Source organism: Salarias fasciatus, chromosome 6 (assembly GCF_902148845.1).
Source record: "Salarias fasciatus chromosome 6, fSalaFa1.1, whole genome shotgun sequence".
NCBI classification, from domain to species: Eukaryota; Metazoa; Chordata; class Actinopteri; order Blenniiformes; family Blenniidae; genus Salarias; species Salarias fasciatus.
In genome coordinates this window covers 21750733-21775907 of record NC_043750.1, presented here as the reverse complement: position 1 = coordinate 21775907, position 25175 = coordinate 21750733, and the positions used below count along the sequence as shown (strand labels likewise).

The 25175-nt window shown below is 43.5% G+C and overlaps 1 protein-coding gene across 1 annotated transcript in view; it reads left to right on the top strand.

Moving 5' to 3' along the window:
* The window catches only part of znf827 (zinc finger protein 827), a 78935-nt gene extending 54435 nt beyond the window's left edge, over positions 1-24500 (top strand). The window contains exons 9-14 of the mRNA XM_030092860.1: positions 6645-6782; positions 8096-8267; positions 9534-9700; positions 14294-14503; positions 17170-17347; positions 20068-24500. Of these exons, the coding sequence (XP_029948720.1) occupies positions 6645-6782; positions 8096-8267; positions 9534-9700; positions 14294-14503; positions 17170-17347; positions 20068-21088 (1886 nt within the window). The 3' untranslated portion in view covers positions 21089-24500. The remainder of the gene's footprint in view (positions 1-6644; positions 6783-8095; positions 8268-9533; positions 9701-14293; positions 14504-17169; positions 17348-20067) is intronic.
* Positions 24501-25175: the final 675 nt, after the last annotated feature.

Here is a 25175-nt window from a genome sequence, read left to right as displayed (position 1 = left end):
AACTTTGTCCAACTAGCATTTTTAATGCAGTTTAGGTTTAGTTTGGTGGTTATGATATAGTTCTATTGAAAACCAAGTAAACCATTTCAGTATTTAAAAGGATTTTCAAACTTGGTTACAAAAAACTCTCTTGCAAAATCTGGCTCAACGGAAAAAAATGCTGAATAAAAGCATAGTGTATATCTGTGCACCTACTACAGACTGTAGTAGGTGCACGAGTGGATAAACCACTGACGCTGATGCCTTTTAGTTGCTGTTTTAGTTCAGCCACCTCTGAGTGCGTCATCGAGCCAGGATCTGATCTTAAATTTTAAAATAAAGATAAATTGAACATTACAATTCAGTACTACATAATTCACTGCATTTTAGAGGTGGTTTGAGCTGTTACTTTTAAGTATAATGAGGCTCAAAGCAAATCTCCACATTACATTTACACGGACTCCAACACTGTTCGGAGCTTCATCTGGCCTTTCTGAACTCTCACGCATTTCCCCAACCTGAAGGCTGTGCCCGGGGCGCCCCCCTGCTCTCCCTCTTCCCCTCTTCTCTGGCATCCCAGAACTTCCCTTCATGTTCCTTTGGCAGTGAGAGATCCAGAGGTTAATTAGCTTGTGCCAGCTTTGCCTGTCCCTCTGCCAGTTAATGAAAATCTGATTGGCTTCTGGGTGTCAAAAGTGTCCTGAAAGTTAATTCGCCCAGCCCCCCCTCCCTTCTTCCCTTGTGTGTTTAAGCTTCACATCCAGCCTCTGCCATCCACCCCCCCCCCCAACACTACCTTACTGTTTTACTATTTTTCCACTCCTTCCCCGTGTCTATCTCCACTTGTTTCATTTATTCCCCATGTGTCTCCATTTTCTTTCCCTCCCTCTTTTATCACCTTCCGATCCAAACACGGGTAAGCATTTCTAGCTGCAGCTGTAGCGAGGCCGACTTTCTATAAACAGCTTTGCAGTTCAGTGGTCAGTGAACTACTATCTTTTCCTGTCACTTCATACCACCTTTCCTGCACAAGCCGTCACACTTTTTTTTTTTTTTTTTTTTTTTTTTTTTTTACTCTGCGTTTCCTCTCAGATGCATATTTCAGATTGTTTGGGACCTGGTAGGATTTAATGTATTTTTGTGTTTGTTGTTTTTGGTTCGCAGTGGACTAGCCCGATGCATTTCTGTGTTTTCTTAGTCGGCCCTCGGAGATAAAGGAAGGAGCTGCACTGTGGTGAACTGGTTTTGGTGGCTTTGTTGGGTTTGAAGTTCCTCTTGCGTGCGTCTGGGTTTACTTTAGGACGATCCCACATCAGTTTATTTGCGTTTTACTTTTGAACAGTGGAGGACTGTTCTTACTTTATTGTTGTAAAAACGAATATGTGAATAATTACTGTTTGTAAAGTGGCGTAAGATATATATTTTGACCCTTTATCATTGCTATGCTTTGATGGTTTGCACTGTTGTTACAAAAAGCTTAATGTGATTTGCACTGCGTGAGTTCCACATGTATTGTGAGCTAATATATAGCTTTGTGTTCTCATGTGAAGAAAGTCACAGTTTTAACTGTTTACTGTGCAAACAATGAATGTTTATAATGACTATACAATGTGTGACAAACTCCAGCCTCACAAATCTCGTAACTGCATTTAAAAAGACAAAAAAAATCTCATGTTTCTTCTTCTCCACACGTTCACCGTTATAACTGGCAGTGCAGCGTCTTCGGTTGTGTCGCAGAAAGGGAAGCTCGTCATTATGGCTGCTAAAGGAGCTCAGGCCCAACAACTATCATGCTGAGATTAGGCTGAGAAGTGTGAGTATTTCCCTTTAAGCCAGAGAGAGAGAATAAATGAGTAGGAGTTTGTGTGATTCCATTGTGACTTCAGGAGTTCGCGGTCTCCTCCCTCCAGTCTGGGGTTTAGCACAATCCTTCATTTCTTGTTTGCATCCCTCTCTTCTGCTCTAATAACGCTAATTAAATCATTAACCACTTCAAGGCCCATACCACACCCTAATTGGCTTAATCATCAGTGTGTTTTCCAGGTCGTGGCCTTCAGCCCGCACTGTCCGGCTTCTTGTCACCCTGTTTGACCAAGTTGTCCACTAGTCTCTCTTGTGTGAGACAGGACAAGTTAATTCTTTCTTTCCTTTTTTTAAGTGAAGTCTCATCTGTGAATGCCATAAGAAGGGCAGCAGTGACTTTGGAGAAACATCACTGTCTAATTTTAGGGCCACTGAGCCAGATTCCTGCTAATGCATCAGGTCAGAGAGGCCGTGACCTGGAGATCAGCCAGGTCACAGTAACTCAGCTTTCTGGACACGTCTTTCCTCTGTCACCTGTGGAACTTTGTGTGTCCACAAGCGGCACGCTGCCTTTTTTCTCATTATGCACTTGGTGTACAGGCAGGTGCTCAGTTACACCAGTCTACTGACGTTCATGCACGTGCAGGGGCGATTTACAGACCTGTGGCAAGAAGTTCACACATTAAAAGGTCTGCAGCTAACAGCTGTTTTCCCTGTGAAGTAATCCAATATTTTTTTTCTCTGTATCTCAGTTAACTGTTTGGTGTGAGAATGATCACAAAATGTTAAAGGCATTGATTATTGACAGCTTTGAGTCTCTGAGACAACACTCGCACTGCTAGTCTCAATGTTTAATGCCAATTAATCTGACATTAAAACTGCCAACACACCATGGTGTCAGCGGTATGCAGTCCAGATGTGACCGGTGGATACAACACATCAGCGTGTGTGTGTATCAGTCTTGAAGTTATTGTGCAATCAAAGCCAACAAAATGATGACCAAAGTGCCGATCCTGCCTCTGTATAGAACTAAATCTTGGCGTATCTCACTTCCTCAGACACAGAGTTGTTACACTGTTTCACTTCAGCAACTTAAAAGTTGGATGAAATGTGACGTGATCTTTCAGACTCGCTTGGAGTAACATCTGATGCATGTTCCATTCAGGACTACATGTGGAAGCGGCCTGTGTCTGACTTGAAAAACAAATCCAATTTTTGCTGCTCAGACTATGATTAAAAAGTACCTCCAGTGTGAGCGCAGCTTTATGTGGGTGTCTTGTTTTGTGATTCAGATTACCTGGATGTTGTACCAGCAGATTTTTTTTCTAAATTCTCATTAATAATTAATGATCAAAACAGTTGGTGAATGTCTGTTGATCAGGTAACTTATTATTTCAGCTCCAGATAAAACTTGAGTTTCTTGTTGCAAGTAGAGCTGCTGATTAGGATTTTCAGTATTTGTTTATACCTTGAAAATTCATTTTTTTAGATAACTATTCAAGTAATAATGAAAATATAGTGAAAAGGAGATTTGGGTTTATTTTTTTCCCTCAGAAATGCAAAATATATTAAAATCTGTAAGTAACTAATATGTGCCTGAATGAAACTGGACATGTTGTCTCGGTTTGACAGCTTCAGAAATCTGTGGGTTTTGGAAATGATTTGACATAAACTGAGTAAACAAAAGACACACAACATGAATTCACCAGCTTGCTTATAGAGGGCAGAGAGACTGTTAAACATGTGAGACAGATTCGGGAAGGAAAAAAAAAATAAAGCTGCAGGTTGTGTGAGTCAGTGTAACAGCAGTAAAATGTCCTTTCACACCACCATCTGTTCTTTACCACTTGCCACAAAACCTGCCCCCAAATGCCAGAAAACATTCTTCGTATTCAAACCCCCACAAATACCTCTTCAGACGGCCACATTGTATTTTATAGGACAACTGTGATTTCTTTTTTTTTTTATAAGCACCTTTAGTGTTAAATTGTGACAGAAAGACACACAGTTTGCGGCTGAACGTCGTGTGGACTCCCTTGCCTAACAGTTGTCTCTCGCTATTGTTCACTTCATTGAAATGAGAATTGTGAAGTTTCTGCATGCCGATTTCCATCTGTGAGGACTCCGACTTGGAATTTGCGGGAAGAGGGAGCATCATTTTTCATCTCTTCATTAACATTAAGAAAAAAAAAAATACTTGGGCGTAATCTGAAGAACTCATTTTCTCTTTTTAATGTCATACTTATGTAAAGCTTTGGCCAAGGACAGCCTGTGTAGCCTGTCCCCTGAACAATATGGACAATAAATAAAAAATGTAGCCTGCGTTTGTAGGAGTTGTACAACACAATGAGAAAAATAGTACATATTTCTACCCTCGTGATTGCTCTGCGCTCTATTCATGTGGGGAGATTTAATTCAAAGCTCGCAACCTCAATTGTGTGAAGTCTATCAGGGCATTCAAACAAACTCCGTCTCATTCTTGTTATTTCTTTTATTCAGGGGTTAGTGAAGAGAAAGGGTGCTGTACAGCAGGTAGAGCTATAGTGCGATTCTCACGCTGCAGGCTGCAGAGCAAAGGACTGGTGCTTGCTGTTGACATTAAGAATGCTTTCACTGTACACGGCGTTCCTCCCGCAGGCGAGACGAGGAGCATCTGTCAAATGGTGGCAGACAGGTTTCAGTCTTGTAGGTTAGCAAATTAGCTTTCAGTCTAACAGTTGTTCTGCTACTTGACAAAAAAAAAAAAAACTAAGAGAATTTGTCTTTTTTTCATCCAGCAGTAAATGTTTAAAACTGGCGGCGCTTTATCAGAAATGATTCTTTAATTTTCTGGGAACCTTTACAGTAAGAGGGTATGTGGTGTGAAGTCTCAACGGCAGAGTAAAGAATGTATTGCTTTCTGTTGGCTGCTCAGCTAGAACACATCAGCTGCTGCTGCCGGTGCCGTGCGTTGCTGAAACAGCTGCAGCCCACATGGACTCTGTGAGACTGCTAAAGGTGCGCTGTGGTATCTGGCACCGGGATGTTAGCGGCAGATCCTGTAAAGCTGTGAGCTGGAGTTGCCACTGTAAGACTAGGATCACACATGTTCCAGCACGAGCGACTGTCTCCAGCTGGTGGATCGTCCCTCCGTCAGGTCACCGAGAACCAGGATCACGAAGTCGACTGAGGCTCTGTTCATTCTGGTGACCAGTTTGAGGCTCGGAGGGTGTCGGAGCCGACCCCGTCCGAATATCGATAAAGGCAGGCAACGCCCCGGATGCCAGTCCATCACAGGAAAAATCCAAGACACATAATTACACACTTTTACACCTACGGGCAGTTTGGAGTCACTAGTTAACCTCGGCCACATGTTTTTGGCTCGTGGGAGGAAACCAGAGGAAACACACTGGTGACACTCAGAAAAGCCCTGAAGCCAGGACTCAAACCGTGAGACGAATTTGAACAGTTTTAGAAGTAAATGAATCTGATAGCTGTGTGACATTCTGCCATATAATTATCACAAATAAGCCAAGTTCTTAAAATGTGCATTTGTTTTGTGCTTTTTTTTTTTTTATTATTTCTGGTTTCCCCTGATCCTGATCCATGGTACTTCGTCCATATATTTGATTCAACCGAAAACAAATCTGCGTCAAGCCTGAGACACTTCTGAGTTTGTTATGGTGGTACTGCTCTCATGAGATGAATACTTTGAATTTCTTATGAAATGCGTCACACACCCTGATGATTGTCAGTTGTCTTTTTTTTTTTTTTTTTTATGCTGCCACATCCTGTTGGTCTGTTTACTCACCTCTGGTGCTGTATTAATTCTTCATCCGGACTGAATGGAGTGGATGGAGACCCCCTCCAGTCCACTTCCAAATGTCCTCAAGTGTGCACAGGGTTTCAGATGGCAGCCACTTCTGTTACACCACTAGATCGAACCAGAATTCCTTTTCAAGGGGCTAAAATGAACAACAATTCGAATAAACCAACTTACATTTTAGTCTGATTAAGTATATTGTGGGTGTCTTTCTAGTTTGGCTTCACCTGTAGGAGGTCACAGTGGGAATGTGTCTTATTGTTGTTTTAAAGGGATGGATAGTGTCTGCTTCTCTTAGTGCAGATAAGGCAGAGGAAAACTACAGATAGTTAAATGATCGCTCTGAAATCAGCCAGCAGGGCAGCCAACACCACGAAAATCAGGGGGATGACATGCAGAGGATGCAGATCATCAATGGAGGAGGGCAAATTCTTGGAAACGGACAAGATCCTCTCATTTCCTGACAAAAAGAACCCCAGATGGCCAGTTTTTTTTCCCTCTCCCCCTGCTGAGGCTCCACTTTTTCAATGTGTGTGGCATCGTGCTGCAGATGCTAGGAGTTTGTGGCGAGCGTTGCCAGTTTCTAAACTGTGGTCGTCTCGAGAATTTATACAGAAATTCCAAATGTATTTTGGACGTCGGCTCAATCCTGGACAATCCGCAAGCAAGTGGATGTTGACCTGACTGGTCTCAGTCATGACCAAGTCTTGTAACCCTGATTGAGTTTTGTTTGCACTGGAGTGCCTCCTCTTAATGGTGTTCGGTTTGATGTTTTCAGCGTCTCGATAAAAGCAATTTAATTTTCTGGCAGAAATTGATTCATTTTCGTTATTTCTGATTTCCGATCTCTGTCTGAGATGAAGGTAGCCATTAAATAGCCTTAAACCTGGAACACATCCACAAGCTTCTCATGAAATGTTTGATTAAAAGCAAAACAGCAACATTTCCTCATCTGTCAATGTAGCATGGAGATCTGCATATAAACTCCTTTTGTTTTGTTTTTGTGAGAGTATGTCAGTTTTTTTTTTAATTCATCTATATTTCTTGGGGTGTTTTCCAGACTCAGAAAAAGACGAAGTTGAGCCAGGTAATGGGATTGCCCAGTGGAGATTAAATGAACAGCTCTTCCCCTGTCCCGTCTGTGGCAAGGTGTTTGGCCGGCAGCAGACCCTTTCTAGACATCTGGCTCTACACACAGGTAAAGAAACACACACACACACACACACATACAAACTAGACACATGAAGTCATTAGTGCAAATTGCTGCTGCACCTGAGTTTGTACATTTGCATCTCGTTGTTAATGTACAGACGTTAGCGGCTGCGTTTGTACATGCCTGCTCGTGTTTGTGCAGCCCGCAGTAAGTAAATAAGGTTGACTAGACTAGATTACCCTTCCTTTAAAGAGATTACTACCATGATTAGTCTCACTGGGAAAACTGCCCGTCTAATTACCCAGCTAGAAGGATGTCTCACAGAAGAGACACACACACACACACACACACACACACACACACGTAGAGCAGTAATTCCGATGCTGCTCCGATTGGTTTGCTCGTTCACTTTCTCCCTCACACTCTCAGACACAGGAGGTTCTCTCACTCCCTTGTGTCTTGATTACACTGTGTTTTCAAACTTGGCCTCACTTTGCTCCCGATTGATCCATTCTTCCCCATCACAGTGTTGCACAATCCGACACTCGCCCCTTATTAGTAAGAGAAAGGAAAAAAAAAAAATCATCCTGTCGTTACAATTTTATTTAACGCAAACGGATTGGAAATTAATGCGGCCTACTTGTGATAGCAGAGCAAATCAGCGAGTGCACAAATGAAGACTTGTGTACGAAATGCCCCCGCACAATTGGACATGCTCTCACATTTTGCGTGCGCATGCTACACGACACGCACACACACACACACACCATCTGAGAGTGTTGGCTGTGAACAGCTTGGCCACACCACAGAGAGCAGAAGCAGGGGCATATGTCAGTGTGATGGTCTTTTTGGTTTCCCCGGCGACATAAAGGTTGCCTGGCTTCATGTCCTTGGGGCAAATGGTGTGCGTGTGTGTGTGCGCGCATGTGTTTGAGGGGGAGCGAGCGAGAGAGTCGATGTGTTGTTATGTTAATTTGTTTCAGATGAAATGAAAATGTGGTTTTTGCTTGGGATTCTATAGGTCTCACAGATAAGGATGAATTTTTATTCATATGTGCTTCATGTTTTCACCATCATCTGCCTGGAATAACCTGTCCCTTTCCTCCAGAAAAGTTGATTTGGTCTCATGTCATGAGATGTTTTTTTTTTTTTTTTTTCCTCTTCTTCCTCCTTTTTCCTTTTTCCCAGCATCAGGTTTACACTTGAGGTCAGGTGAGGGTGAAGCAGGGTTAGGCATTAAGTAATTAGGTTTAAGCTTGCTTTAAAGGCTCAGAGGCTGAGCACACCTTAATGAACTATCATCTGAGGTAATGTTTACTGTAACCCCGGGTCTTCTGTCTGTGTGTGTTCTGTTGCAGAGGAGAGGAAGTACAAGTGTCACCTGTGTCCTTACGCAGCCAAGTGCAGGGCTAACCTCAATCAGCACCTGACCATCCACTCTGTCAAGCTGGTCAACACAGACGCCGAGCAGATCGTCAGCGCCGTTACTGCAGACTCTGCCGAGCGCAAGAACTGCCCCTACTACTACAGGTATTCATCAAACGCAACCCACACGTCAACCCTGAGGGTCTGGAGCTGAAAACGGCCACGATTTGACCCAATCCTGATTCCTGACATTTATTTGTCATTGCAGACATTCATGATGTACATACAAAAAGAGCACTGTTAAGTAGGATTCCTAAAGCACAAAGACAGTCACATCATATGCCTTCAGCATTTGTTTTTTTTCGCAATACTTAATAACGTCGTCACACATTGCATGTGAAGCTTTAATGAATATCTGCTTTCCTGCATCACACTCCATTTGTAGAGTCTGGTCAAAATCATATTCTTTAGGATTGCAACCTGAGTGAGTACAAAGATTATTTAGTTAATATTTTATGTGTACATCAAATCACAGTGTTTGAGAGCATCTGTAACAAGGATGTTTTTATGTAGGCAGAATGCAATTTCTGAAAAGACTTTGTCTGCAGTGACACTGAAACTTTAAGTTAACTTAATCCATTAATTTATCATCGATTCTGCTTTACCCAACTTAATCTTCTTCAATTTGAAAACACTAATTCACCTAGAATATGCGCATAGACACTGTGGTGTGAACAGCCATGTGTCGCAAACGCGTCCCGGGAAAGTACGTAACATGGAAACGTCATCAGAGTGCGCCTCTTTCTGGATAAAAGAACGTTTAATTAAAGTGATTCATGCAGTCTCTTATCTTAAATGTGCTCATATAAAACAGTGCTATCAACAAACTTACTTAATACTCACTCTTCATTGGGAAAAGATACTTGTTGCTCTGAAAAAGTTGTTCAGATGTCTCCCAATGCATAAGTGAGTAAATCAAAATATTGGCTGGCAGGATATGGATTGATGATTCTGTTGAACTTTCTGCAGTCTCCACTGATGCATGACCAAACCCCTCGGTTAGATTCAGATCTATCAGGAGCTTAAACTTGAGAATTTCTCCCTGGGATTGATTATTTTTATTCTAATCCATCGATTAGAATTGTCATTTTTCATTTTACCGTACTGATACGACTTCCTTTCTTTACACGTAAGCCTCCGCAACAAACAAATAACACTTCCCAAAATATTGCTTTACACTGAAAATTGCCTACAGAGGTCATTCTCACCACTTCTTAATCACCACAGCGTTTAATTTCAAATAATCTCGTGAAAGGACTGCAGCCGCGCTATTCCATTTCCTATGCAGGGAAAATCTAACACTAAAGCCGACAGTCTCCCTCCTCTCATTCTCACCACCGTCCTCCTCTTTCCTCTCTGTTCTCTGTCCAGCTGCCATGTGTGTGGTTTCCAGACGGAGCTCAATGCCCAGTTTGTCAGCCACATGTCGCTCCATGTGGACAAGGAGCAGTGGATGTTCTCCCTGTGCTGCAGCGTCTGTGACTACGTCTGCATGGAGGAGAGCGACATGAAGAGCCACATCAGTACCGGGCACGCAGGTAAAGACGGCCCGGGAGTAACGGCGCTGACGGAAGCTCGTTGTTGTGCGTCGGTCCGCTGCAGCGTTGTGAGCGACTCACTGTGATTGTGTATTCTCACCAGACACTTCATTTTAGGTCCAGTTGCACAATCTAATATCGGCTGTTATAACAATCTTCCAAAAGTTCAGCTTTTACGAAGATAATAAAGCGCAGTTTTGCTGGATTTAATCTGAAAGTTTATTGTTTTGTAACATGATTTAATTATTGAGGTCATATTGCGCAGTGGCGTGGACTGCGTCAGACTGCATTATACTGAGAAGTATTTGCGTCTTGATGACGAGAATATTAGAAATGCCTCCTAATTTGAGACCTTTAGATTTATCAAAACCTCTGATGAGCTCAAGCAAACTGACAAATGCTGCATTTGCAGACTGTTTGGCAAAGTGGTACGACTGGATCACATTGAATCGTAAAATAATATATTTCATGAAGTGGTTTGTGACCCAGGTGGATGTAAAGATTTGGGATCTTTCCCCCTTCTGATGACTTATTTTCATGACAGGGCAGATCAAATCTCTATTCCTCTCTGTGTAACTCCCTCAACATGCCAAACAAAAATTCCAAACAGTAATAAAATCGGGGCCAGAAATGGAGAGTGAAACTCTCACTGAGTTTGATGCTTTCTTCTTAGGTAGCAAATTATGGTTTTATGTCAAACCTAATAAGGAATTTTCGAATTGAAGCTTCATGTGCCCAAAAGCTTTGACACAGATTAAAGTAGGTGTGTTAGAGCCTTTGTGGGTCGGCCTTTATCTTCAGCCTAGCTTACCTGCTACAATTATGGTTTTATGCTCCATTTGTGCTACAAATTTATTTATTTTTTTAAGCAAGAATTTTTTAAACCAGATGATTTTAGCTGAATTAGTAGACAGATAGTTAAAACTGTCATCCTAAATATATACATTCAGACATTACACCCAGTCTGTGATTATGTTTTGTTTAAACTGAGAGATTTGATGATATTAAACAAGACATAAATAATATATCATTAAGAAACAGACAAGCAGCAAATTTCTACAACCAACAAAGTGCTGACCAATTATTATCTGATAGTTTTCTCTGATGTGACTCATAGATTTCCGACTCGTCATTTTCACATTCTTGGTCACTGTGTTTTAGAACAAACCTCCAAAATCCACTGGATAGCAGCGCAGTGATTCAACAGCTAGAAAAATGATTTATAGAGTTATTTTCAAAATTACTCTCACATGTAAGAGTGGGTGGTAGCTTACTCGATGTGGCTCTTGTTCGCTGCTCAGAATAGAAATGCGCTGCGGTATTTGGACGGTGACACATTTTTCTATTGTTTTGAATTCTGTACTCCAACACAGGGGGTTTAGGTTTTTCTGTCTTTTTTTTTTTTTTTTTTTTTTTTTTTTTAACTGAGTGACGTTTAAACAGGTGAATTTAAGCTTGAAGTGTTTCAAGAGTCGTTTCATCACCATCTTGTATTTATTCAGCACAACTTTATTGCAGAACTGTTGAACGACTGTGAGGCATATTTCAAAAGTACAAAGTAAATATATTTAATCTGAATCACCCGTGTTTGATTGTAGATAAAAAGTTAAAACTTGATTGTTGTCTGAAAAAAAACAATTTCAATTTGTGTCATAATAATTTGCTTAGATTTATTGCTCTGTCACCTTTACAGTTTGACAGACTCAAATTTGTTGTCTTAAAAAATACAAAATATCTTTAAAAAAAAAAAAAAAAGCTCGCAATTTTGGTAATATGTTCAACTATCACTTGACTAAAACACACACACAGTATTATTGTTAAACAGTGACAAAGCCATGTTATCTAAAACTAGAAAAAGTAGCTTGTCCAGAAGAAAATTCCAGTCTGCTTCATTTTTCTGTGAGCGATCTGTTCAGAGCAGTCAAGCTGATGTCTTTGTACTGTCATTGTTTCCATTCAAGCTATTGTGACTGGTGTCAAGTTGCAAACACTCGATCCTACTTTTTGGTGTTTTGAGCTCTGCTGAAAGAAAAGCTTCATGGACAAACGCTTTCAAAGGACAGTTTCCAGAAACCTGGATTTGTAAAAGCCAAAAATAAAAACAGGTTGTTTCAGACCGAAAGTTGTCTAAATAGTGACAAAGAGAGAAGGAAGGAAACAAACAAAAAAAAAGATCAGCAGTTACTTTTCTGTTGCCCAACCAAATATCCTAATTATTCAAAGCGTCACATTGTGTCTTATGTTCAGGTAAAAATACAACGCAATGTGTTTCACTGCTGAAAATTTCTAGTCATTTTGACATTTACCTGATATTGTTGACGTTTTTAAGTCGAAAAGCAGAAAGACCATAATGTAATATGTGGTCAACGCGCAGCGTGGTGTCAGTTGAGGGAACTCAGGAGGAAAAACAAGAGGTAGAACCGGCTTTCAGAAACAAACCTCCTCCAATCGACCTTCTTTGGACTTTTAAAGCTGAACCCCTGGTGGTCGATATGAGTGTTTTTGTCTAAAACAGCTTTGTCCAGTTTATTGCTGACGTTCCCACTCTTCCTCAAAGTGCATGTGTAGGTGTGTGTGTGTGTGTGTGTGTGTATGTGTATGTATGTGTAGGTGGGTGGGATTGTCCGGCCCAGACAGCTGAGGGGTCTTTCAGAGGCCACAGTGGCCTTGTTTATCTGAGAAGGTTGGCCCTTATCGTGCCTGAGGGGGAAAAAATCAATAGGCCTTGGGTCCTTTGGAGCCGAGCTGGGTTTACGATGCCACTGTGGCCATCTTTTAAGTCTCTCAGCCCGGCTTGGCATTTATCTCAGTCTTGCACAAGATGGACACCACCGGCGAACGCACAAATCTACAGTAGCGTGGCACGGAGTCGCCTTAAAATTCACACATACACACAACCCGCCTGCTACGGCTGCTCATTTCGGTCGTTTGTCACTGTCTGCTGATATTTGGTAAAGTGTCAAAGTTTCAGATGGCGAGGCGGTCAGAGCGCTGGCCTGACGGACTGTAAAAGCGTGGTTATCCGGTCAACCGTGTGGACACACCCAGGCAGAGCGCAGCAGGTATATAGTTTAAGCTCAGCCCCATACGAGGCCGCGACTCTGCAGGGTGAGAAAGGTCATCTGGGTTCTCCTCACACTGAGGATCGGCCAGATTTCGCTTCTCTGTTTCTCAGTGTTTTTTGGACAGTATGAAACAAAGCTATTTATCAAAGTTCAAATGGAAAATCAGTGTGTTGAGAGGAAGAGGCAACATAAGACTGGATTCAACTGGTGAAACCAAAACGGTGCATTGAAGGACTGCAGTTTGATAAAACGAAATATAAGAGAGAAAAAGAAGCGAGAACTATAATGAACACTTATAGACTTTAGAGCAACTCTGGAATTTTCATCAGTGTTTTTTTTTCTTTTTTTTTTTCTTAAGGCTCTTCAGATTCTGCTGTTCATAACAGTAAACTGTACCCGTGTTTGTCTTCGTATGAAAGAACAGATTGGAGACACGGTCTGCAGGTTTTTCTTCGAGGTTGCCTGCACAATCCCCATGACCATATGCTTTATTCAAACACATTAACAAAGCTAAATCAAAGTATTTAAGCAGCAACAACCAGAAGCACCCAGCAAGGTAACCTCCTTCCCTCAGAGTGGAGGATGTACCGGCTTCTTTCAGATGTTCGGCCCTGGTGGAAGTGTTGTGATTGGCTGCTTCAGTCAAACCAGTTTGAATTCCAGCTAGGTAAGAGGAGCGGAAGAGTCTGAGAAAACACACACACTGCAAAACCACCGTTACATCCAGAACGGGAGAAATATGCAAGCAAACAGCTGTAGTTGGTTATCTTTCAGTTACAGTATGTAATCCTGGTTGTACAGAGTAGCATCTTTACCGTCCTGTCCGTGTGTCCGCTCACTCCGAGCTGTGAGACGCCCTGATACGTATTTAGATTAGATTAAATTGAATTCATCTCCTTGTGTAGCCGAATAATTGCTTGTTTGAAAGAGTATGCGTGCGTGCGTGCGTGTGTGTCCGTCCGTGTGTGTGTGTGTGTGTGTGTCTTAAAAAGAGAGGTCAACCATTTCAGGTTCCACGCAGGCTTTTCTCCCTCCTTTTCACTTCCTCCTGAGTGAATGCCCTTTGTTGAGCTGTGCCCTGAGATGCTCCCGCCATCTTAGCTCCTTCGGCCATGACCTGCTCTCCTCGCGCCTCCCTCCTGCCCCCTCCTCCTCCTCCTCCTCCTCCTCCTCCTTCTTCTAATTCTCCTCTCTCTTCTCTGCGAGTTGCGGACTTAGAGAAGGAGATCAATAAAAGCACACTGCATCTTTGATTGGACTGGCAGCAGGGCCTCAGTCAAAGCGCCGGGCTGTGGAGGCGCCCTGCTCTCCTCCCGTTTGCCGGTTTGTCTATGTATGTGCTTCACAAAGGGGAGCGGACCTTTTGCATGAAACGCAGCCTTCAGTTTCGACGGATATTTGGAAACGCTCTTGTCGTTCTTTTTCCTTCAGAGTTGCACTCGAAACCTTTTTTTTTTTTTTTTTTTTTTTTTGACGATAATTATATAAATTTCTCTCTTCTTTCTATCTTCTCTCCTCTTGTGCTCAGGTCTGAATTCAAGAAGTCCTCTCAGCGAGACCAAGAGCACCTCGTCGTCACTCTCAGCCCTCAGCGATTCACTCAACAGCTCCGAGGGCGGAGACCTCACCCACGGTAACGAAGAACTCAAGAGCCTGCTAGCCCCGCCCTCCTCCGCAGGCAGCCAGTCCAGCTCCGGGAGCCACTCGGGATCGGGAACCGAGGACAAGTCGGACAAAGGCAAGGCCACATCAGACCCGAGTATTTTGACATTTCTGTCAAATTAAAGATTAATCTGCTCACAGGTTGCTGATCGGCCCTTGTTCATCGTTAGCGGCTCTTTGGCCACATTTTAACAATTTGAACACTTATCGGCTTCACAGGTGATGAAAGACAGGGGGTGATCGGAGCTGTCTCTCAATCAGAAATCAGCTGTTCACATGAAAACCCTTTAAAGGAGGATAATATTAAATGCAGAGTCAATACACATAATTAAGATACGTACTGTTATTTCATTTCATTAAAACTCTCATAAACGCTTAATGCCAGAAGTCAGAATGTAGTAACGATTAGGTTTTTGTGGCTCTCACTATAATCAAAATAACCTATTCCAAGTCTACAACATTAAATCATTATTGCAAGATCAATATTAACTCTCTTTTGCCTCCTTGATTTACTTTGATTTTATGGTTGCAATATTTTAAAGAGTGTGAGTGATTCTGCTCCTTTACCCCAAAAAAGAACTTAAACTGGTGTATCTTGGATGCGATTAGATAGTTGTTCTGTGATGACGCCATCTTAATGACTGAATTCACCCAAAGCTCTATTTCTCTGCTTTCTGTAGTTTTTTTTTAATTTTCTTGATATCTTTAATGGTATTTGAGATTTTGTTATGATAAATATTTATGCAAATTCTCTCAAATTCAACAGGAAACAAATACAACAACAAAAAAAAGAAACTTTAAGAAGCAACTTTGAGAGATCATTTAAGATCATGTGATCATTGATATTTTAACCCATTTAAAGGTCAAATACTTCACCATGTAAAGACTGTGATTTGTTTTCTGTTAATCCATTCACAGTCCTTTATCACACACTAATTCAAAAACTTAGAAAAGTTCCATATGAATGGATTAAAAAGCGACCACGGGCATCGCCATGTTTTTAGGAGAGAGAGTCAGATTTTTTCGAAGTGATGTGAAGTTTGAATCTTGCGTCGCTGTGTACATACTCATTACTCTCCCCAGCAGGAAGCGCACAGAGAGCGAGAGAGTCACTGAATAATCACAACAGTTTTCAATTTAGTCAGAGAAGTTTTAGTTCATTCAGAGCTGCGTCTCTCTCTCTCTCTCTCTCTCTCTCTCTCTCCAGTCAGCTGAGGAAGTAAGTTTCTGGAGCTGTAAAGCCATCAGGCCTGTCTGCTCTATAATTACCCTTGTCTTTTAGAGGTCCATTAAGACTAAACACTTCGGTCGGGAAGGTGTTTGGCGGGCGACAGACGCAGGAAGATGAGGCATCACTCCGGTGCTGACTGCGTCCTTCAGAAACACACCCATTAATCCAGAGCAGCTGCCCGACGTTACAAACCAGTCCTGAAGCGACGGCGCTACATGTGCAACCTCAGTCGCTCGAATCACGTTCATATGTGGTCCGATCCGGGCCGCTCTGAATTATTTGTCTCTTTCCATTAGGTAACCTAATGGGGCACTCGGCCACTTTCACACATGAAGATTAGTTTACTTGTCGTGAGGACTTACTGCTTCATCCGCTGAGTAAAATCATGCGCCGTAATGTTTTATGCGGCGTTCTGTCCCAGAAAATAAACCATGATGTTGCTAGTAGGGTTATCTAAGGGCTGGACTTTATTCGATACGCGTATCAAAAAGTTTTGACGACACGAAATGAAACGAAACGCTTTGGTCGTCCGTCAGTCAGGAAGATGTGAAGCCGTCAGGTGCTGTACTCTGGGAATCACACGATCCTGTGTTTTTAGAGCTCGAGCCCTGTTAGGGACTCACGGTTAGAATATCTCAGCCCCCGCTGCATCTATTTTGGCCGTTATTGTTTTTTTTCCGTCTCTTGTGAGCCCCTCCACATTGTGGAAGTGCAGCGCTGCAGTGCTGGAGTGTTCTTTTAGCAGAGGCAAAGCAATTTGAGACTGGAATCCGGCTTATTATTGTATTTTTATGAGTGGCCATTATTAAACCTGACTGTGTCTGAACTCTTTTTTGACTGTTAGCAGGTGGGCAGCCTCTGAGATTTCAGCAGTCTAGTTGAGCCTTGAACTGCTTCAGACCACAACCATCAACAAAACTATCACATTTTTTTTCCCTAAAAGCCCAATTTTAAAGGTCCTGTTTTGTACAAGACGAGGTTCCAGCTGTTTTTCAGATTATAAAGCGGGTCAAGGTGCTGTATAAATACTGCGAGAGTATCAAAACGCTCCGTATTCAGCGGCTGTGTCTGTAAACGAGTCGCTCGACCTCTGATTTTTTTCTGTTATCACAAAGACAGGCTGATGTCATGTGTCAGTCCTCTGCGCCAACTTATTTCGCAAAAGAGAAAATGCAGCAAAGCGAACAAACCGTGAGACAAAAGGAAACCCGTGGTTGGTCGTGGCGCGTATCTCTCAGAAACAGGCAGCTGAACGATTCTGGTGGAGCGCCACAGAAAATGTTTGCAAAGAAGATTTACGTTCACATCGATTTTTGGTGTGGAAAACCACAAATGTGACACCTCCGCTGTAAAAGTTGTCAGCGCTATCATTCAAAACTTCTGATACAATACTAGCAATCGGCTAGGATACAAGGATCTCACACTGTTATTTCCTGTATTTTTTGTGCTTTAAATTGTTTGACGTTACGAATTTAACTAACCTTGGACCCGCTTTGTTTCCGTCTCTCCAGGGTTTGAGTGTGTCTTCTGCAATTTCGTGTGCAAGACGCGCAGCATGTACGAGCGGCACCTCCAGATCCACCTCATCACGCGAATGTTCGAGTGCGACGTTTGCCACAAGTTCCTCAAGACGCCCGAGCAGCTGCTGGAGCACAAGAAGTGCCACACCGTCCCCTCCGGAGGGCTCAAGTAAGGAAAGCAAGTACAGACAGAGGTTCCTAACTCCGCCCACCCATCCCTCCCCTCCCTCCCCCTTTCTATTCACACACACACACAAACACAGTACGGACACGTTCACAGGCCGAGGGGTGTGCTAGCTAATCAGCATTTAAATTTCACGTTTGTTTCCTTTAGAAAACATCTTGCGAATAGATGCAGGTTTCGCCTCCACTCCGTTGCATCGGTTCTTTCCGTACGAGACGTTGAGGACAAATGTAGATGCATAAGCTGTGGAAATATCAGTGTCCGGCTTTGTTCAATAAATAGGAACAGGTTGCACCAGCCGCACAGATGACACCTGTAAACTTGGACGCAGCCGGCAGAACCTCCGAAGCGTGCCCTATTTGAAGATTATTTTAGCCATGTGTCTTCAATCAGCAAACCGCACTTTAATGTTCATTATCTGCAGCCAGCAAACCAAATGATACAAGCTGTAGTTTTGCTTGACAGCCTCTCTTGGCAAGTGTAACTTATTAGACAGTGGTGTGTGGGTCTGCAGTGGCTGTTCTGAACAGAAGGGAAAGTGGAGAGGAGATGGAAATGGGCTTCCCCTCAGGGTCTGTTGTTCCACTGCCCACAGCGAACGGCCATGCCAAGGAAAAATATCTGATGAAACCTGCATTCCACAAAGCTACCCTTTTTTTTTTCTCTCTCTCTCTCTCTCTCCCCCTCCCAAATACAGGCTCTTGGTTTTCCGTCCAGATTTGGATTATGTAAAAAAAAAAAAAAAAAAAAAAAAAAGAAATTGCTGGCGCACCCCGAAAGGATAATCATGCAAGTGCACACACTAATGTCTGATCATCACATCCAAACAAACGACAGCAATACCCGTCGATTTGAACGCGCTTTCGGTCAGGATCATTCCCAGCCCTCAGGTGTTACACACATCTGAAGTGGCGGAGACCTCCACGCACGAACACGCAGAGATCTCACCGCTCTGTCGTATTTTTAAAAGTATCCTCACACCGTGGGTTTTGCCGATACCGACGATCCATGTAGCGCTCCCCCCTCCTCTCACGCCTCCCTCTGCATCTCCACCCTCCAGTCCCACAGGAGCCTTTGTTGTACTGTGACGTGTTTTTGTGCCATTTCAGGCCTGTCGAGGAAAAAGTCCATCTGCCCACCGCAACACTCTCCACACTGACGATGTCTAGAATAATCACGACAACACACCTTTAGCTTCAGTGTGGCAGTTCACAGCAGACGATTCGGATTTAAAACCCTTCACATTGAAAAACCAAAAAAAAAAAGCGGTAGAAGAGGCTGCAGCGAGCCGTCTGCAGGCATTTTGTTGAGATCCATCAACACCAGCCATGTTTTGTTTTTGACTCGTCTACATGCCTTCCGCCCGTGCATGTGCAGCGCCATCGAACACCATTACGACAGCCGCCTCATCCTGTCATGAACTTGAGATCTGTGTTCCACATTATATTTCTGTGCAGCCATCGTTGCAGTTAGCATGTGCACAACATTGCCGAATGCTACACCGACGTGTGTTTCGATAGAGTTAATAGACAGCAGAGGATAAAGACACAAGACGCCCCTTCAGAGCTCAGAGATCTTCACTCAGCACCTTTTAGTCACTGAACTGAGGACTTACTTCCAGCTTTAGTGTCAGTTAATAAATGTATTAGCTGTAAATGTTTCCTCTGTCTGGTGTAAATGTCTTTGAAGCCAGATTTAACTTGAAGCCAGTTTTCAAAAGAGAAAGATACAAGTAGTGGATCTTTTAGATTTTTCTCCTTTTCCTTTTTTTTTTTTTTTTTGTTCAGCAGAGGGCAAGAAGAAAATAGCAGAGCTGAGCTTTATTTTATCTCCCTTTAATATTTGAATCCATCTGCTTTAACTCAACTGCATTGCTGTACGTGCAGAACCTGTACATGTGGGTTACGCAGTGAACTCTTTCAGGTTCGTACAATTAAGACGAGCTGCGTTTTATGTGACGGTCCCGGCAGGCGGAGCTCAACCAAACAGGTGGAGAAAAAGTTAAAGAGCCTTTAAGTAGAAATTGGATTTAGATTGCCTGCATTTGCTGACCCCCAGCTTCAAATTTGGTTGTCCCTGACAAAGCGTGTACATGTGTGTGTGCGCACTCCAGCCATGTAAAGTGTTTGTGTATATGTAGGAGTGTGTAGAGAAGGGAGAGAGGGCCTTGACCATTTCGAGGTTTTTCTGAGGTGATTCTGTTCTGCAGGGTTTGTGAAGCGCTTTGGGGCCCAGAGCAGATGAAAGGTGCTATTTAAATGTAAGTGCCACTCCATTCCTTCATTTCCCTTCATGTCCTACTGCAAAAAAAATCTTTTCTCCAGCCTGTCACCCCCCCCCTCCACACTCCTCCTCCTCCTCCTCCTCCCCCTCTTCCTCTCCCCCTCCCTCCTCCCTCTCACCCACACACACACACACATACCTGATCACCTCAATTCTCCCACCATTAAACTGCCACACATAAACACACGGAACTGTACATCACACACTGTTTTCCTTTATCTGTCCTTCTCCTCTCCATCATTGTGTCTTATTGAATTTCAAGGTGTGTTACATGGTCGTGAGTGCTCGCCTTTCTTTCAACTGTCTTTTTTGCGTGTTGTGCCCCCCCCCCCCCCCCCCCCCCCCCCCCGCCCCCTTCCTCCCATTCCTCTCACTCCCTCCTCTCCCCTCCCCTCCTCCCCCCTCTGTGTTGCATTAACCAGGTGCCCTTTTTGCATCTACTCCACCAATCGTCCAGCGGCCATGGAGTGCCACCTCAAGACGCACTGTAAGATGGAGTACCGCTGCCGCATCTGCCAGGGACTGTGGCCCGACCAGGCCTCGCTGGAGGCCCACATGCGCGGGCACCGCCTGGGCAACCACTACAAGTGTGAGCAGTGTGGCTACCTGTCCAAGACGGCCAACAAGCTGATCGAGCACGTGCGTGTGCACACGGGCGAGCGGCCCTTCCACTGCGACCGCTGCTCCTACAGCTGCAAGCGCAAGGACAACCTCAACCTGCACAAGAAGCTGAAGCACGCGCCGCGCCAGACTTTCGGCTGCCGAGAGTGCCCCTTCACCACCACACACCCCTTCGTCTTCAGCCGCCACCTCAAGAAACACCAGGGCGGAGGGACGGGGGGGCCGGACGCCGGCAGGGGGGCGGCGGGAGGCGGAGGAGAGGAGGAGGAGGAGGACGAAGAGGCCGCGGGGGAGGAGGAGCTGCCCCTCGGGGGAGCGGCGCCGCAGAAGAGCCGGGAGGGCTTCCTGTTCGGCGGAGGGGGCAGCAGCGGGGGCAGCGGGAGCAACAGCCCCCTCATGAGCCTGACGGCGTCCCAGGCGCTGCAGTCCGTCGCCCTGTCGCTCACGCTGGGCAGATCCCACCGGCCGGACCTCGGCAGCCCGCTGCGCCGCCCGGCCAGCGCCAACGGCGGCAGCAACAGCAACAACAACAACGCCACCGCCGCAAGAAACCCCGCCGGCCCCTCCCTCATCCTCCCCTCCTCCCGCCACGTGTTCGAGCAGTACAGGAACTGCGACCGCGCCCACCTGATCCCCCTCACCACCCTGTTCACCCACAACAGCCGCTTCACATTCCACTCGCACCTCCACTCCAGATGGCGGCCGGCCACGTCTCCGCTCCTCTCCTCCTCCGGCCCGGTGTCCCCCGCCCCCGCCCCCTCCTCCCACAAACACTCCTTCCTGGCCTACCTGGGACTGATGGAGAGGGCCAAGACTGTCTGACCCGGCCCGCCTCCGCTCGCTCTCCCCCTCACTCCTCGGACAGTGGCGTGAATGACACTCGACCGCTGCGGTGGGAGCAACACCTTTTCCAATCAGACCAGCAGAATAAGCTGGAACAGACAAACATATTGAAGAAAAGGAAGAAAAAAAAATAAATAAACATTTATAAGAGAAAAAGGCTGTACATGCTAAAATGCATTTATATCAAAAAGCTGCTTTTCTTATCAGTTCTATCAATTGAATTATTACTACTTCAAATACTACTCTGTATTACATTTTTTTTTTGTTTGTTTCTGTTTATAAAGATCTGAATGAGCTGGACCCAGTCGCATCATCTGAGGAAACTAACGTATCTCAGTTTTATAGATATTTTTCTTTAGTCGTCGGACGAGATAAAAAGACAAAGCAAAACTTGCAAGTGCTATATTTTAGTGCATTTTTGTCTATTTGCTCTTATGCATCGAAATAGCATGCCTGTTTCTGTGTTTCAACTAGCTTTGACGTCATTAGGAAGCTAAATTCGAGATATCCTGAAGTGTTTTCTGCGGTGCAATGTGGACAGAACCAATGAAACGCAATGCTTTTCCATGAAAAAGGCACGTTTCCAAAGCAACGCCTCAAACCACGCACTTACTTATTTATCAATCTTGTACATAGTTTTGTAGCCCCCTCCCCTTCCCATCTTTTTGTTTTTTTTTTTCCTCCATTTTTTTCGTTGGTTTCTTTTGTATAACGGTGAAACCGTGTTCTGCGTCGCCGCCGCCTGACATCGCCTCCGTCTCAGAACTCCTCTTAATTCTGTAACTTACGGTCTCTGTAAGCTGGTGAAGAGAAAATAAGCTGTGATCCTGTAAAGAAAGAACGAATCCGACCCAGCGCGTGAAGAATGATTCTGATCTGACTGAACCATCAACGTTAAATGTAGCCATTTGCACCTGCGGGTGAATAGCATCCTGGGAACGCCGACTCCCGAGGCCAGGTTGATGTCGGCGCGGCGCCGCGCGCAGAACCGTTGCTTCACGCACCTATACTTAGAAGAGATATATGAGATAACTGTTTTGTGGAGGTGACCGGCGTCCGGGGCAGCGAGCTGCCCGCCGCCGCCGTCACCACAGGCCGATTCAATGGTGCTTTTTGGAGCTTTTTGTAATTTTTTGTGTACAAAAAAAAAGAAGAAAAAAAAAAAACCTGTTCCAAAATGACTTGAATGAATGTATTTTTGTTTATGTACATGGAAAAAGAAGCGATACAGAAGTGTGAACAGGGACGTCTTCTGTGCTGGTAAAGACGGGAAAGTTAGTGTGTTTGGTGGCCTTTTAGTGTCGATTTTGTTTTTTTGTTTTGTTTTTTTTCGGTTTTGTTTGTCTTTCATTATTATTATTTTTACTTTTTTTTTTACTGAGCCTTTTTACATCATAAGAAACATTTTCTACTAACATTCATAGAGAACCCGAGGAAAAAAAAAAAAGCTCCTGTAGGTGCAATGATGAAGCAAAGCCATTTGTTTGTACAGCGTTGTGTTCGATGGCACTGGCTTCTGTTCAGCCGGCAGACACGGTACTGCTTTCTGTTCCCCCCCCCCCCCCCCCCCAAACACACACACACACACCCCACCATCCCCTCCTGTCAACCTTTTGAGTTTTAATTGCACTTACTGTAGTTACACTTCAAGCCAAAAGCACTTAAACCTTTATTTTCCTTTTTTTTTTTTGTTTTTAAAGTGCAGACTTCAATCCACCAAGTAATCGTAATGTGAAAAGTAGGCAGTGGCTGCTGGAGGCGACTCGATCGACACCCCTGAAGTTTCACATTCAGACATTTCCGGTGTCTGCCTCTGTGAAATCGGAGAAAGTTAAAATGAATACAAATTGCGTGAATTAGACAGCAGAGGTCAAGCTCCCCCTGGGAACTAAAGGTCCCAGGCTAAATTGTGATGGCCAATTTTGCACAGTGCTGCACTTTTTCATTATGAGAATATGTATTTATCCGTTGGAATGCTCAAGAAGACGTTTGTTTTGCAGGGCAGGGCAGTATAGTACACATTTTTATTTAAAAAGAAAAAAACAAACAAAAAAAAGAATTAAAAAAAAAAAGCTTTACCCGTCACTGATTGATTTTGCTTGTGTTCCCAAGTGGTCTTCAAGCCAAAATCCCTTATTTGTAAAGGGATTGTTTTGTTTTCGTTTTCCTCATTGTTTCCATTTGTTGAATTTCCATTTGAATTTTCTGAACATTAACGATTTTGTTTAAGTATTATATATATTTTTTTTTTTTTACTTAAATCTTGTCACAGAAGTTGATTGGACGGAGATGTCAAGACCAAAATGTAACCGAGCTGCAGGACGTGATGTTAGGATTGAATCCCTCGCGTCATGCAGTGGAGCCCCACACACACACACACACACACACACACACACACACACACACACACACACACACACACACACACACACACACACACACACACACACACACACACACGCAGACACGCAGACACGCAGACTCACACCTCCTCCACCTTTACACTGGTGTTTGTTTGTTCCTTTTGCTCTGTCAACGTCTGGCATGCTGTCTCTGGAGTGAAAGGAGCATCCCTCCCTACACACACACACACACACACACACACACACACTCTCTCCTTGTGCTATCTACGTTATCTTTTATACTCTAGTGCCACTTGGTGGAAGGAAACCACCTGAGACTTCTGAGAATGAGTCAAACTAATTGTCAGGGTCCAATAGATTAAAAAAAAAAAAAGAGAGAGAGAGATAAAAAGAATGTCCGCTCTTGACACCTTTTAAAATCGTCTGCCTTTTTAATACAGCGTAATCATGAATGGCTGCACTTCTGTACGTCCCCTTTAGTTTTGAGTGTAATGTTTAAAAAGGCAACAGGGCTCGATCCTTTTGAAAACCAGTATTCTTAAGCACTTACTGTTTATTTTGCCCAGCTGTGAGCAGCACAGTGACCTTTTTTCTTTTTTCCCCTTTCTTTCCGTTTGAAGCTCGACTACCTTTTCAGCACTTCAGAGTATGCATGACATTGTCCTCTCTCTAGCTCTCTTTAGCACTTAATTGTGTTTTCAAACTAACTCCCTGGGTTGTGTTTAGTTAGCATCACACTGCACTGTCTACAATCAGTTTAGCTTTAAGTTTGGCTGTATTTTATGATTAGAAAAAGGCTCAACTATCTTAACTTTTGGCACTCGTTAAAAAGATTGGTATGTGCTGTACAAAGCTTTTTTTTATTACTCCATTGTTAAGGCTGTACAGGGTTGTGACGATAACTGGTAAATAGATCATTTGTACTTTTTTGGTTTTGTATTTGTTTTCTTTGTTTGGCATTACTTTATGTTCAACTTGCCAGATCTAAATGTAACAGGATTTGAAAGTAAAGCTTACATCAGATATTATGTCGGCCGTCTGTCCTTCTCTGCTTTACTGTGGTTCACCGTCACTGCACATAACGTCCACTTATCTTTTAGTTTTTTAGTCATTTCCACAAGATACCCAAATGTGTTGTGTCCTGAGGCCCACTTGATTTTATTTTTAATCCTCAAGCTAAATTTATTGTGTTTCTATGTGACAGAATGCATATAATTCTCTTTCAAAACTGAAAAAAAGGAAGAAATTCTGAAACATAATACATTACCATTTTTGTAGTTATGTTCAGTGTCACTTTACATCCTGTGTGTCAGGATGTAGAAACGCTGAAATATAAGGCTGGTTTGATGGTGCATAGCGATGGAACTCATCACAATCCACATGGATGCACATTAAACTAAGAAAGAGGATTTCCAATTAACCAATCGCCTGCTGAGTGAGTGGTTGCCATGGTGATTCCCGCCTGGCGAGGAGCGAGGGCCCGAAGCGCCGTCTGTGTTAAACGAAGGCATCAGTCCTGTTTAAAAAAAAAAAAAAAAAAAAAAGCTCAACTCATTTTTTTCAGTATTTTTAGTTTGACCAAAAACATGGAAGCTCAATAATAAAGCCATTTGCAGTTTTGGTTTAAGCTGCTTCTTTTTTTTAATCACTGGGAAAAGAACAAAAATCAAATCTTCCTTTATTTAATGTTGGAAAAAAATACA